The sequence below is a fragment of the Somniosus microcephalus genome, chromosome 19 (genome assembly GCF_052327205.1).
Source record: "Somniosus microcephalus isolate GS21.2 chromosome 19, FLI_Smic_1.0, whole genome shotgun sequence".
NCBI classification, from domain to species: Eukaryota; Metazoa; Chordata; class Chondrichthyes; order Squaliformes; family Somniosidae; genus Somniosus; species Somniosus microcephalus.
The window spans coordinates 21,233,902-21,247,914 of NC_141005.1; the positions used below are offsets into that span (position 1 = coordinate 21,233,902).

The window sequence follows — 14,013 nt, forward strand, 5'->3', positions numbered from 1 at the left end:
ACAAGTTTATGTGGCAGTAACTAACTTAAATCTCAAACACTTGACAAAACAGAATTTCTCAGTGGTAATTCCAGGTGAGTTAGCAAAGTGTTATTAACAGTTTCATAACAGCATTTTTTTCTCAAGTTCTTTTTTGCACCCACGGGAATTACAAAGGAACAACGTGAAAGGCCCTGCCGTCTATATAAGTTACCAATAATTAGTTTATAAATATCCCAAACTCTTTTTCGAGGTTTCTGCAGAATTCCTTGATCCAGTTCATATTCTTGTTCTTGCTGAAGATGGAGTGTTAATTATAGCAACAGTAGCTTCTCCATTTTCCACGTCAGGCAAATTCTGTCATGGATTGTTATAAAAATCCATGTAAATCCCAGTCATGTTTCTACATACAATATGTACAAGGAATTATGGGATGGTGTTCATGCAGAGTGAGTCAGGCTTCTGGTCTCTGATTGTCTTCTCTGGACAGATGCAGACTGCCAGGCGCTGTGTGGACAAAGAAAATCTTTATGTTCATGGTAAAAATGGCAAGAAATCTAGCAGCTTTGCTTCTTAAACTTAGAATTTTGTGCAGAGTGGAATACGTACCGAATCTCTAAAGGCATTTATAGTGGGAGCACTGGATAGCACAATGTAAAATGGCGATCGATTGTAATACGAATGGAGTTTGAATGGGGAAATAATTTTGGAGACATATGGGTGATATAATCAGTTAGCCCCCTATGAACTGGGGTCGACTCCAATCCAAGCTGATGGGTTGAAAATCTCCTGTCTCTTAATGGTTCTACATTAAGTCAATTTGGGTAGTCTCCACACGGTTCCAACGGACAAAGTCCGCAGCACAAAACTATCCACTAAACTGCCAGTCTCACTCAGACAGACTACACGGTTGGCTAGTGGAGGAAACTGAAACATCACACTCGTGCAGTAGAGGGTTCTGATCACAGTTTGAGGTTAAAACACATTGTTGGCACAGAGTAGAGGGACCTTTCCCTCGCAATTGGCTCGCAGTATGCCTCACCAGAAGTTTTTTAATGAGAGAGTGCAGAAGGAGCTTTACTTTGTACATAGACATGGGATTGCTTGATGTTGACACTGGGTTGAAAAGTATTCCAAATTCCAGAACTTACATCCCTTACCCTCATGAGCGCAAAAATTAATTTCAAAATGTCAACAGACTCTATGTCAACACATCATGTGTATGTGAACAAATTAAAACAAATTCCGAATATTTTCCCATGAAGATGGTAGCTTTTGTAAATTGCTGGTTGTACATGTTGAACTAGCAAGTTTTACACATGTTTGAAATCTCATGTTTAAAATTATTACTCCTCTTATTTTATTTTCCGTCTCCCCGGCTTTTTTAAGGGCCTCGTGGCTGTGTACCATTCCCCTGCTGGGATGTAGGTGAGTGATCTGTTTCCAGGTCTCTTGTCAATGACGCTCTCAGCCTAGCTGCCTGTAGCTGCTCCAAAACAAATCCAAGACTGATTTCCGTGTTCCAGCTTCCCTTCCCTGGCTTCCTAGCTGCTCAGCTCATGAGTGCAAGATGCGGAAACGTGCTCTGTGAGGTTTTGTGGATGAGAAGCAGCCCACACATTCCCCTCCTGTAAAACATGTGCTGGCATGAAACTTCTATTTTAGCATTTGCCAAATGAACAAGCTCAAAAAGCTCAATTTCTTTTACCCACACACATTCTGTGTTAATGTGCTTTTAAATACAAAAAAATGTTTATTAAGACACAACAACAATTTGCATTTATATAGTACCTTTAACGTAGAAATACGTCCAAGATGCTTCACAGAGTGTGAGGAAAACAAGTGAAAGAAGGAGCGATTAGGAGGGGTGACCAAAAGCTTGGTCGAACAGCTGGGTTTTAAGGAGGGTCTTAAAGGAGGAGAGGGAAATGGAGTGGCGGATGGATTTAAGGGAGGGAACTCTGGAGAATGGGACCTATAATGGGGTGAAGCGGGAGGATGCAAAAGAAGCCAGTCAGTGGAATAAAACATTCGGAGAGGGGTTTGTAGGGTTGGAGATCGGGAGTGGTGAGGCCATGGGGGGATTTAAAGCCAAGAATAAGAATTTTAAATTTGAACCTTTGATTGATCTACAAACAACAGCAGAGCTTAAATCAAATAAGTACCTGAATTAGACAAGTACTGTGTTTCATATTCAGTGACATTTCAAGCTCCTAGAATGGGAAACATTCTGAATTTCTTATTCATCAGCCTCTGCAACCTGGGCAACGCACCCTTTACACTAACACATAATTACATCTGCTATATGTACCTTTACTACTTGTACTACTGGAAAGAGAGAAAAAGAGGGAATAGAGAGAGATACTGATTTTTTACTGAGCATCCTTGCTGAAGGACATTATGCTGGATACCACCAAGAATGAACAGCATAGAAGAGACGTGAGTAACTCGTGAAGTAGTGAATAGATGGCACCAAGGTTGGGTTTTAAAAGGCTGTCGGTTTCAGGAAGAAGACTGAGGGAAGTAAAGAGTTCAACAGTTTTAGGTCCTAAGAAAAAATGAGGTAGAGTTGAAGACAATGTGATGGGTCTCGATTTCCGCAATGCGAGGATGAAGCGTGTGGAAGAATTGCATTTTCTGCAGTTTGAGAGGAGCAAGAAAGGAAACTTCAGAGAAGCAGTGACCATAGTTGCACTGGTATAAAGAGCGCACAGGGAAAGTGTTATTACTTCAAGTGTGACATTCTTACCTGTTTAAGAGATCCAGGGGTCCATACCAGTTTATACACCATGTATATTGGGATCCATATAAAGGATGAAGCTCCAATCAGATATCCTACTGTTATACTCCAGTCTGGATAATCATAGCCAAATAGACTGAGAGGGGGCGGATACAAAAGTGAGCTCACTGTAATGAACTGCAAAGCAGACAGAAAATGGACATCTTAAGCCCAGATCAAATAAATAATACCATATATTTTCTTAAATGAGGGTGGATGCTTAGGGTTTTCCAGTTTTATCCTTTTTGTAGGTCTTTTTAGGCCACTCCTCTCTCATACAAGGAGTATAATTGGATGTACTGTTCCTAGACTGGCAACAGTAGCACTCTCAGGTTGACCACCTAGAGGAGTGACCCGGTGAGGATGGAATGGATTTCCAACTAGGGCAGTGGAGACTACAACCCTGTAATTATTTAAGAGACCACTATATACAGTACGCTGATGTGGGACTGTGGGATCTTCTTGGAGCTCAGACGAGCTTAACAGGCTTTCTCATCCCTATCCTGGAATTCCCTACCGAACAGCACTGTTGGAGTAACTTCACCACACGGACGGCAGCGGTTTATGAAGAAGGCTCACCACCACCTTCTCAAGGACAACAAGGATGGGCAATAAATGCTGGCCTTGTTAGTAATGCCTCTATCCAGAGAATTAATTAAAAAAATCTACCTTGTGATGCTGTCTCATTTCCCCTTCAACTGCCTGAAGGGCAAAGTCTGGCCTCCGACCATTTTCTTGATTGTCTTCCATTATTTGTTGTGACTGTGTGACCGTGGACAGCATAACAATACTGAATGATTAATAAATTAATGAAGTAAATATAATAGGAAGCACAACAATAGTTTAAATAACTAGCAAAGATAAACAAAAATTCAAACTATGTAATGAAACAGGGACAGTCGGGATTTTGCCTCCTAAAAATGTTTCTTCATTCACTGTAAAGTCTTGCACATGGCTTCATATCCAGCTACCTCACCCTGCCCACATGGCCGGGTTTCTGCCTTTGTATTGAACAGCTCTTTTGGAAACTACCTTATTTTTATGGGCAGATTCTTTTCAACATGGATACAAACTTTAGTCTGTATTATTACATTGTGCAATATTACCGTACAAATGCTTAACGCATTCGAATTGAATTCCTTTGTCTGCTATTGTCTGTTAAAATAGGTGTTATAAATCATTCAAAATAAACATATAAAGCATTCATATAATAATATTTCACAGCAAGATTTCCAGGTTAGAATGTGAGATTTAATGTGAAAATTACAAAAAGCTTTAGTACTGTGTCCAGTTCTGGTCACTAAGACACAAGAATCATAGAATCATAGACTAGTACAGCACCATCGTCAACCTGTCCGACCACACCCTTCAACCAGACGAAATTGAAGTTCTCAGCCGAGGGCTCAATTTCTGCCCCACCACCAAAATGGACCCCATCGGTCTCACGGCAGACACAGAGGAATTCATCAGGAGAATGAGGCTCCGGGAATTCTTCCACAAATCCCAAGATGTCACCAGCGAACCCAATGAGACAATCAATGATCCGGAACAGCAGACAGAGGGATCCGCAGTGCAGCAACCGAAGAAGAAAGAGTCAAATTGGACCCCTCCGGAGGGTCGCTGCCCTAAGCTTGACATGTATGCTCAAGCTGTCAGGAGATGCATCAATGCCAGATTCATCAGCCGCACTCACAAGACAGTCCAGAATGTCACCCGAGCACAACGCAACGCCATCCACGCTCTCAAGACCAACCGCAACATCGTCATCAAACCAGCAGACAAAGGAGGTGCCATCGTCATACAGAACAGAACGGACTATTGCAAAGAAGTATACCGACAACTGGACAACCAGGAACACTACAGACAGTTACCCGCAGATCCGACCAAAGAACACACCCGCCAACTCAACAGACTGATCAAAACCTTCGATCCAGACCTTCAAAGCATCCTACATGCTCTCATCCCACGTTCTCCCCGCGTGGGAGACTTCTACTGCCTCCCAAAGATACACAAAGCCAACACACCTGGACGTCCTATCGCATCAGGCAACGGAACCCTGTGTGAGAACCTCTCTGGATATGTCGAGGGCATCCTGAAACCCATCGTACAGGGAACCTCCAGCTTCTGTCGCGACACTACAGACTTCTTACAGAAACTCAGCACCCACGGACCAGTTGAACCAGGAACACTCCTCGCCACAATGGACGTCTCGGCACTCTACACCAGTATCCCCCACGATGACGGCATCGCTGCGACAGCCTCAGTACTCAACACCAACAACAGCCAATCTCCAGACGCCATCCTACAACTCATCCGCTTCATCCTTGACCACAATGTCTTCACCTTCGACAACCAGTTCTTTACCCAAACACACGGAACAGCCATGGGGACCAAATTCGCACCCCAATACGCAAACATCTTCATGCACAAGTTCGAGCAAGACTTCTTCGCTGCACAGGATCTCCAACCAATGCTATACACCAGATACATCGACGACATTTTCTTCCCATGGACCCACGGTGAAGAATCACTGAAAAGGCTACATGATAACATCAACAAGTTCCATCCCACCATCAAACTCACCATGGACTACTCCTCAGAATCGGTCTCATTCCTGGACACACAAATCTCCATCAAAGACGGACACCTCAGCACTTCACTCTACCGCAAGCCCACGGACAACCTCACGATGCTTCACTTCTCCAGCTTCCACCCTAACCACGTTAAAGAAGCCATCCCCTATGGACAAGCCCTGCGAATACACAGGATCTGCTCAGATGAGGAGGAACGCGATGGACACCTACAGACACTGAAAGACGCCCTTGTAAGAACGGGATATGACGCTCGACTCGTCGATCGACAGTTCCGACGGGCCACAGCGAAAAATCGCATAGACCTCCTCAGAAGACAAACACGGGACACAACCAACAGAGTACCCTTCGTCGTCCAGTACTTCCCCGGAGCGGAGAAACTACGCCATGTTCTTCGCAGCCTTCAACATGTCATCGATGACGACGAACACCTCGCTAAGGCCATCCCCACGCCTCCACTACTCGCTTTCAAACAGCTGCCTAACCTCAAACAGACCATCGTTCGCAGCAAATTACCCAGCTTTCAGGAGAACAGCGACCACGACACCACACAACCCTGCCACAGCAACCGCTGCAAGACATGCCAGATCATCAACACAGATACCATCATCACACGTGAGGACACCACCCACCAGGTACATGGTACATACTCATGTGACTCGGCCAACGTTGTCTACCTCATACGTTGCAGGAAAGGATGCCCCGGAGCATGGTACATCGGCGAGACCATGCAGACACTGCGACAATGGATGAACGGACACCGCGCAACAATCACCAGGCAGGAGTGTTCCCTCCCAGTCGGGGAACACTTCAGCAGTCAAGGACATTCAGCCTCCGATCTTCGGGTAAGCATTCTCCAAGGCGGCCTTCGAGACACATGACAACGCAAAATCGTCGAGCAGAAACTGATAGCCAAGTTCCGCACCCATGAGGACGGCCTCAACAGAGATCTTGGGTTCATGTCACGCTACATGTAACCCCACCTGACGCAGGGTCATCCAGACTCGAGTCGACATTGGCTTGTTCTCTCTACACAGATGCGGCCGGATCTGCTGTGATTTCCAGCCAAAAAAAATGTTTTTTGTCTGTTTTTTTGTTTTTCATACAGACCCCAGCATCTGCAATATTTGACCCCTTGTGACCCCACCTCATTGTTCTTTGATGTAATGTTTCCCTGACTGACCGGTTTGGACACCATTCACACCTTTGACTGCTGTGATTATCTCTCTGCCGAGGTGTGATAAATGGCAGTTGGAAAGGTTACCTGTAAACATCTGACATGATTCTCTGACTATATAAGCTGTGTCTCTATGCATTTCTCCACTTCACCTGAAGAAGGAGCAGCGCTCCGAAAGCTTGTGATTTCAAATAAAGCTGTTGGACTATAACCTGGTGTTGTGTGACTTCTTACATTTGTTCACCCCAGTCCAACTCCGGCATCTCCACACCACAGCACAGAAGGAGGCCATTCGACCCATCAAGTCTGCACCGGCTCTTTCGAAGAGCAGTCCAGTTAGTCCCACTCTTTCCCCATATCCTGCAACTTTGTCTCCTTCAAGTATTTATCCAATTCCCTTTTGAAGGCTACTGTTGAGTCTGCATCCACACCACCCTATCAGGCAGTGCATTCCAAACCCTAACCACTCATTGTGTAAAAATGTTTTTCCTCATGGGGCCTCTGGTTCTTTATGGCCAATCACCTCTGGTTACCGACCCTTCAGCCATTGGAAACAGTTTCTCTTTATTTACTCTATCTGAGAGCTACTGAAACCATGAAGGTGGTGTAGGAAGAGCTATAAGATGAATCCCTAGTGCCAGAAGACTGAGTTATGAGGAATGACTGAGAAGTGTGAAAGGAAGAAACTGAGATAGGAGTGCATAGAAGTGTATAAGATAGTAGTAGGTGGTACAGGAAAGGTAAATCGTCAACACAACTTCAAATTAAACACAACAGGTCAAGGGCACACTGACAAAAGATGCACTTAGGACTGATATTGGTCTACACAGAGAGTGATCAATGTACAGAATGGACTAGTGGGTAGGGTACTAGAGGTAAAAAGCAGCTGTGATGGTATGTGACAGATAAGGGTTTCTAGCTGTAATTTTACATAGTCTCAATAACTAGGATTTAAAATGCAGGCTGCTGCTTTGCTAGTTACAAAATGAAAGGCAGCAGTCAGTCAGGCTACGAGAAAGGAAAAACTCCTTGATCAGAATCAATTTTGATAAAGGTGCCTTCATCTAGGTGTAAATCGAACTGCATACTGTGCAAGGGCTTTGACAGGTGCTCGAGCCCCAGACGCTGTGTGTTTAATTTCTCATTAGCATTTCATGTAATTGGGTTTTTTTGGGCAGTGTTCCATTAATCGTGATTGATTGACAGTTCTGTGTTCAAAGGGAAAAAGGGTGTATGTGAAGAGTTCATTAGTCAGCAATTCTGGAAGAGACAATTCAGGCTCGATGGAGGCTTGTCACTCGTATTCTACCTCTTGTTTTGAAAGATGCATTTCATCTGCAGCCCATTTACCAAGCAATGGGAAGGTTCCGCTGATTTGATCAAAGGAACTGTTACGTGCCCAGAAACTAAAGAAGTGACTTTCTAAAATGAATACATTAACCCATTGTAGACTAATTCCAATTTTTAATATATTTATTCTTAGGAGGTGGACGTTGCTGGCAAGGCTGGCATGTACTGACCATCCCTAGTTGCCCTGCGAAGGTAGTGGTGGGCTGTCTTCCTGAACAGTTTTGATACAACTGCATGGCTTGCTCAGACACTTCAGAGGGTAGTTAAGAATCAACCACATTGGATTGGGACTAGAATCACATCGAGGTCAGGCCAGGTAAGGACGGCAGGCTTCCTTCCCTAAAGGACATTAGTGAACCAGTTAGGTTTTTGTGACAATCCAATAGCATCATGGTCACTTTTACTGATACTAGGTTTTTATTTCCAGATTTCTAACAACTGAATTTAAATTCTCAAACTGCCATGGTAGGATTTGAACTCAGTATTAGTCCAAACCTTTGGATTACTAGTCCAGTAACATAACCACTATGCTACCATACCCATAGTTTTCTTGTATAAGTACTGAGTTGTTTAGTATTTTGCCTATGTCTCTTTGCTTCTATTTATTACTTTATCTGTAAATAAATTTGGAACTGTAGTTTAGCTGTATAAAATAAAGTAATCTAACGATATAATATTTCTGACATCCAAGGTGATAGAAGATGTAGTCGGCACCCTCCATTAAGCAATTTACTGCGATCAGGGTTAACTATTAGGTCTGGAGTACATTAGCCCAAATATGGCAGAATATACAGAGTCAGTAATGGAAACCATAATCAAGCTGTACAGTTGAAGCCTAAACTATAACAGGGGTGTTGGGGTGGGGTCTGCTGTGAATCTTTCTGGATTGATGAGTTAGGATGGAAGAACAGAGGCCTGTTCCCCCACCAGATGTGCAGCCTCGACCCCATCCCAAATCCTAGAGAAAGGTTCTTTCCTATAAAGTGGGTGGGTACCTGTGCTACTTACAATGCCCCCTGGGAATCTGCCCCAGGGGGGAGCAGGAATTTCTGAGTGGCACTTTGCCAGTCAAAGAGGGTGAGCCATTCCACCCAAAGGAAGATTTCGTTTAAAAGCAGATCTATTTCTCGCCAAGGCTTCTTCGGCAGCACCTCCCAAACCCGCGACCTCTTCCACCTAGAAGGACAAGGGCAGCAGGCGCATGGGAACACCACCACCTCCAAGTTCCCCTCTAAGTCACACACCATCCTGACTTAGAAGTATATCGGCCGTTCCTTCATCGTCGCTGGGTCAAAATCCTGGAACTCCCTACCTAGCAGCACTGTGGGAGTACCTTCACCACACGGACTGCAGCGGTTCAAGAAGGCAGCTCACCACCACCTTCTCGAGGGCAACTAGGGATGGGCAATAAATGCCGGCCTTGCCAGCGATGCCCACGTCCCATAAACAAATTTTTTTTTTAATGTCACGGTAGTTGCTTTCCGAAAGGTAAATCAATCAATTATGGGCCCCACTTCTGCCAGGGTGGCATGCAAGTGTGACTGCAGGATGCAGGTGCACTTTGCATGAGGGCCAAAGAAGATGGAACCTCCTCTTCTGACAACAGCACAAGGGGGAAAGTCAAGAAGTGCCCACATCCCCATCAGAGTTTCTCATTGTGGGGAAAAAAGGGGTCAGAACCAAGACCTAGCCCAAATTCTAGTCCCCCCCCACATATGCCTTATGTTTTTGAAATGCCCTCAACTGCCCAGAAAATTTGGGCCTGTTGTTTGTATCTACCTTGTGAAACGATTAACAGTGCAGATGTGCTCTGACCTTGGGGGTGATCAATACCGTATCAGCAATACGGCAGGAGGAACACTCTTTAATAGGGAGCGGAGAGATACTTCCTTATGATATACAAACCAACCGGTGGCATTAGGCTTGTTACTCACGGCTAGGAAGGCAGGGCTGATGCCCACCCAACAAACTCTCCAAAACAGTCCCGGTGAGAAGCCCAACATTGTATGGATATCATTGCAGAATCGCTGGACACCTGCACATAAATCAAGGGAGAGAATTTTTCAGAGCTCGTAAAAATACTGACAATAAAATCATATAACACTCTAAGCTCAGGTGAGCAATGGTAATATTTCTTAGTGTGCATTTGAAGTAGTGGTAATGCCCTCTATATATACTTTGCATTTTACCTATAACATGCATGTACCTCAGCTGGGGTTTGGGCTCATCTTCCAATGTAAAATGCCACATGTTATGTGTGAAAATCACATCAATATCACTGCTAATTTAGGCATTCTGAGCGGCCGCCTAAATCAGGCGTTAAACCCCTTGCACATGGTAATTAGGGGCCGAAGTCCTGTCGAAGGACCCATGTGCCAGATTACACTGTCCTCAGCTGGACCTGCTCCGTTCAGGATTTGCAGGCATCCATGTGGCCTAGCAAGCGGCCAAAAAGGTAAGTATAATATTTTTTAAACTTTTAATGTGGACCAGGAATGCTCGTCCTGGCTCCATAGCACTCCTGATGGCCCCTGTCCCTGCTGTCCTCCTCCCCTTCCCGGGACTTATGCGAAGGCCGAAATTGAAGTCTCTCGTTGCTGGCCCCGTATATATAGCTGAGGCCCGAGAACCAATTTCTAGCAACCTTCTTTTTGCGTAATTTCCTACTTTTATTTAACCAAACAGCGGAGTTGATGTGATGGTGGATCTCTTACCATAAAACCAAGACACCGCTATGGATTCTAATAATACCACAGCAATAAGACAGGAGCCAGATCCAAAGTCTTCCATCAGTTTGACCACGTATGCCCCTCCCTGAAAAATTCAATTGCATTTCAAATCAGACCAGAGGAATAGGGGAAGCAGGAGATGCAATTTGTTAATACACTGGTCTTTTAACTCTGAGACAAAGCCTTGAATACAGCATAAACTGATGGGATGAAGGTCTTATTTTCTGCTGGCTATGAATGCCCTGCGTAGAAAAGTTTCAATCTGTATCAACCCAGTTAATCATTGGCACAATTCTAATTGTGCATAATTCTGCACAAGCCCACTCAAAAAGCCCGCAAAGGCGAGTGGTGTGGGAAACTAAAAATGTCTCACTGACAATGAAAGAGTTGGGGTTCAGGCCCTTCGTTATGTAGAGTAGCGGTAGCTTTGCTTTGCACCTCACCGGCGCTGTACCTGACTTGAGAGTGTTGAATCCGTGGGGTAGATTTTCCGCGGTGTGGCCTTCGGGCGAACTGCCGGCAGAACGCAACCGCCAGTTGTCCGAAAGTCCCTGCTGGAGGCCCGGTCCATTTTCAGGGCTGGGCCTCATTAGCATACTGAGGGAGTGATGCATTGTCGGAGGTGTTTTGGATGATGTGTTATACCGAGGTCCTCTCAGCCTTTCCAGGTGGACTTAAATGATCCCATTGCACTATTTGAAGCAGAGCAGGGGAATCCTCCTGGTTTGCTGGCCAACATTTGTCCCGCAACCAGCACGACCCGAATAGATCAACCGGTCATTTATCACATTGCTGTTTGTAGGATCTTGCTGTCCACAAATTGACTGCCATGCTTGCATACACAACAGTGACTACACTTGAAAAGTAATTCATTGGCTGTGAAGGTCTTTGGGACACGTGGTAAGGCATTACAACAACTTGTACATTTGTTGTCCTGCCACCCCTCCAAAAGCGCACACTCGCATACAATTCAACAACTAACATTGGGTGTTCTTTGATATTGCAGACAATCTGAAATCAAATAAATAGGAAATTATCACAAGGTATTTTTGAGGATTGTACTTACATTAGTAAGAGTGCTGAGAGAGCCCATAAAGCACACAATGACCAGTCCCAAAACAAACAGCTCCCTCCTTTTAGCAAACAGATGAGGATACTCATCTATCACTGCCGTGATGATAGACTCCAGACCTCCGTACTGTTGACAAGAATACCACAATGTATCACCCTGCATCTCATCCCAAAAAACATCAAATGTTGATCCACCTCCATACGGAAGAAGGACACAGAAACAAAGCAACTTATTTGTCAACCCTCAGCTATCTACAGGGTTTCTACAGTTTACGGGAATATTATTTTCAATCTGGACAGAAACAAGAAAATGGGAAAACCGCCGAATCAACAAGATTGGAACGTCTCCTTGTTTTATACCTGACTCTAAATGGTCGCCATGTGTTTGCAGAATGTAAAGTGAGGACTGAAAATGAAGTCTGGGGTGTCTGAACACTGCAGTGCATGTGGCTGGCATCAGAAAAATGGCCATGAATGCTGCTGGATTATTGTAAAAACCCAACTGGTTCCCTAACCCCATTCAGGGAGGGGACCTGGCACCTCTACTTGGTCTGGCCTACATGTAACTCCAGTCCAACACTATGTGGTTGACTCTTAATGTCCTCAGGACAACTACTGATGGGCAATAATGACTGCCTTGCCAGTGTTGCCCAAAATAAAGATATTTTAAAAAAAAGTCACCCAGTAGACTGGATTGATTATAGAACATGGAGTGGATAGATTTTCTTTTCTTCCTTCTTCTCCTCCTGCCTTGGACATTGACTCCTTGCTGTTCCCTGCGCACTGGCTACGCGCCAGTACCTCTCCCAGGTGGTCATGCCTAGATAGTGTGTCAGCAGACTATTTGATTATGGACAACACAACAGCTGAACCTGATTGTGCCCTGACCTGACTTCTACACATGCACTGGGAGAGGCGCTGCGAGGGTGCCTCAGTCAAGGGGGGTGGGTTAGTGGGCACGAGCAGCTGTTAGAATCCTGCTGGTGCCATTAAGGACCTGCCAATTTTTGAGCCCCCACAATAGCCTCCATACAAAATGCCCGATGTGCTGATTTCATGCATTTTTCAGTAAGGGTCTCTGGGTAGCAAGCGCTCTACTTGATCTGGGAGTGCCGAATGTTGACAATAATACATTTGCTGACACAGATATTTCTTATGGTTAACCTTTATTGCAACAAGCACAGAGCTTACAAAAAGCTCCATCTGAAATATTATTTCTTCAATTGGAATCTATTTTCTTTCAATTGTGACACTCTAACTGTTTCCTTTCAAATTGGCTTTACTAAAGATTTTACTTACTGTACTATCCAAGCCCAGCGTTATCACCATGAGAAAGAAGAGGATTGCCCAGAATGGGGAGCCATCCATGTTAGCAATAGCCTCGGGATAGGTTATAAACAGGAGGCCGGAACCTGCAGACCCAAAAAAACATGCAGACGTATTCATTTTTTATGAAGATACAGAATAAGTACAGCAAGTTAGTAAAGTGGGAGACCCCAAGGTCCTGTACTGAGTGAGGATGTTATTTTCTTATTGAATTTGCATCTAACCCATGCTGTAGAAGGGCAAGAGAGAAATGGATAGCAGTGGAAGGAAGAGAGAAGTGGTAATTGAAAAGGAGGGGCCAGCAGTTGGGAGTGGTGCTTTGGAATGGAAGAAGGGGGAAGCTGGAAGCAGTATTTTGGGGTGGAGAAGGAAGATCAGTGTCAACATTAATTGGGGGAGGGAAAGAGTGCCAGTATAAACTGAGGGGAGAAACATTTCAACACGAATAGGAGGGGAAAGAGTACCAGCTTGAACAGAGATGTGTTGGAGTCGTAGCAGATTGAATTGTGTTTAAGGGGTAGAAGAGTGCCAGATTGGATTGAGGGGGAAAAAGTGCCAATATGTACTAGGAGGGATGAGAGCCTCTGAAGAAGTAGAATGGGATACACTGTCCCTGTGAACTGGGTACAGAGGATGCAGAGTGGACCTTCAGCTGTCTCAGCCCTAAGCTCTGGAATTCCCTCCCCAAACCTCTCTTTACCTCCTTTAAGATGTTCCTTAAAACCTACCTCTGGCCAAGCTTTTGGTCATCCATCCTAATATCTCCTTAGGTGGCTTGGTGTCAAATTTTGTTTGATATCATTCCTGTGAAGTGCCTGGGGATGTTTTATTATGTTAAAGGCCCTATATAAATGCAAGTTGTTGTTGTCGTTGGGATCGGGGGGTTGGATGTGGAAGAGTGACTTATGAAGTTGCCTTTTGGGAAGTGATGGTCTGGTTGGTCTGCTGAAAATCCATAGCCTCAATTTTAACTCTGGAACAGTTTTCCGTGGGTGGGTAGTGGTGTAAATT

General features: G+C 44.6%; 1 protein-coding gene across 1 annotated transcript in view; it reads right to left on the reverse strand.

Moving 5' to 3' along the window:
* The window catches only part of slc6a4b (solute carrier family 6 member 4b), a 55,366-nt gene continuing 41,353 nt past the window's right edge, over positions 1-14,013 (reverse strand). The window contains exons 11-16 of the mRNA XM_085962174.1: positions 12,976-13,088; positions 11,672-11,803; positions 10,591-10,690; positions 9,811-9,911; positions 2,729-2,896; positions 1-486 (exon numbers count right to left, since the gene is read on the reverse strand). Coding sequence (XP_085818300.1) covers positions 406-486; positions 2,729-2,896; positions 9,811-9,911; positions 10,591-10,690; positions 11,672-11,803; positions 12,976-13,088 — 695 coding nt within the window. The 3' untranslated portion in view covers positions 1-405. The remainder of the gene's footprint in view (positions 487-2,728; positions 2,897-9,810; positions 9,912-10,590; positions 10,691-11,671; positions 11,804-12,975; positions 13,089-14,013) is intronic.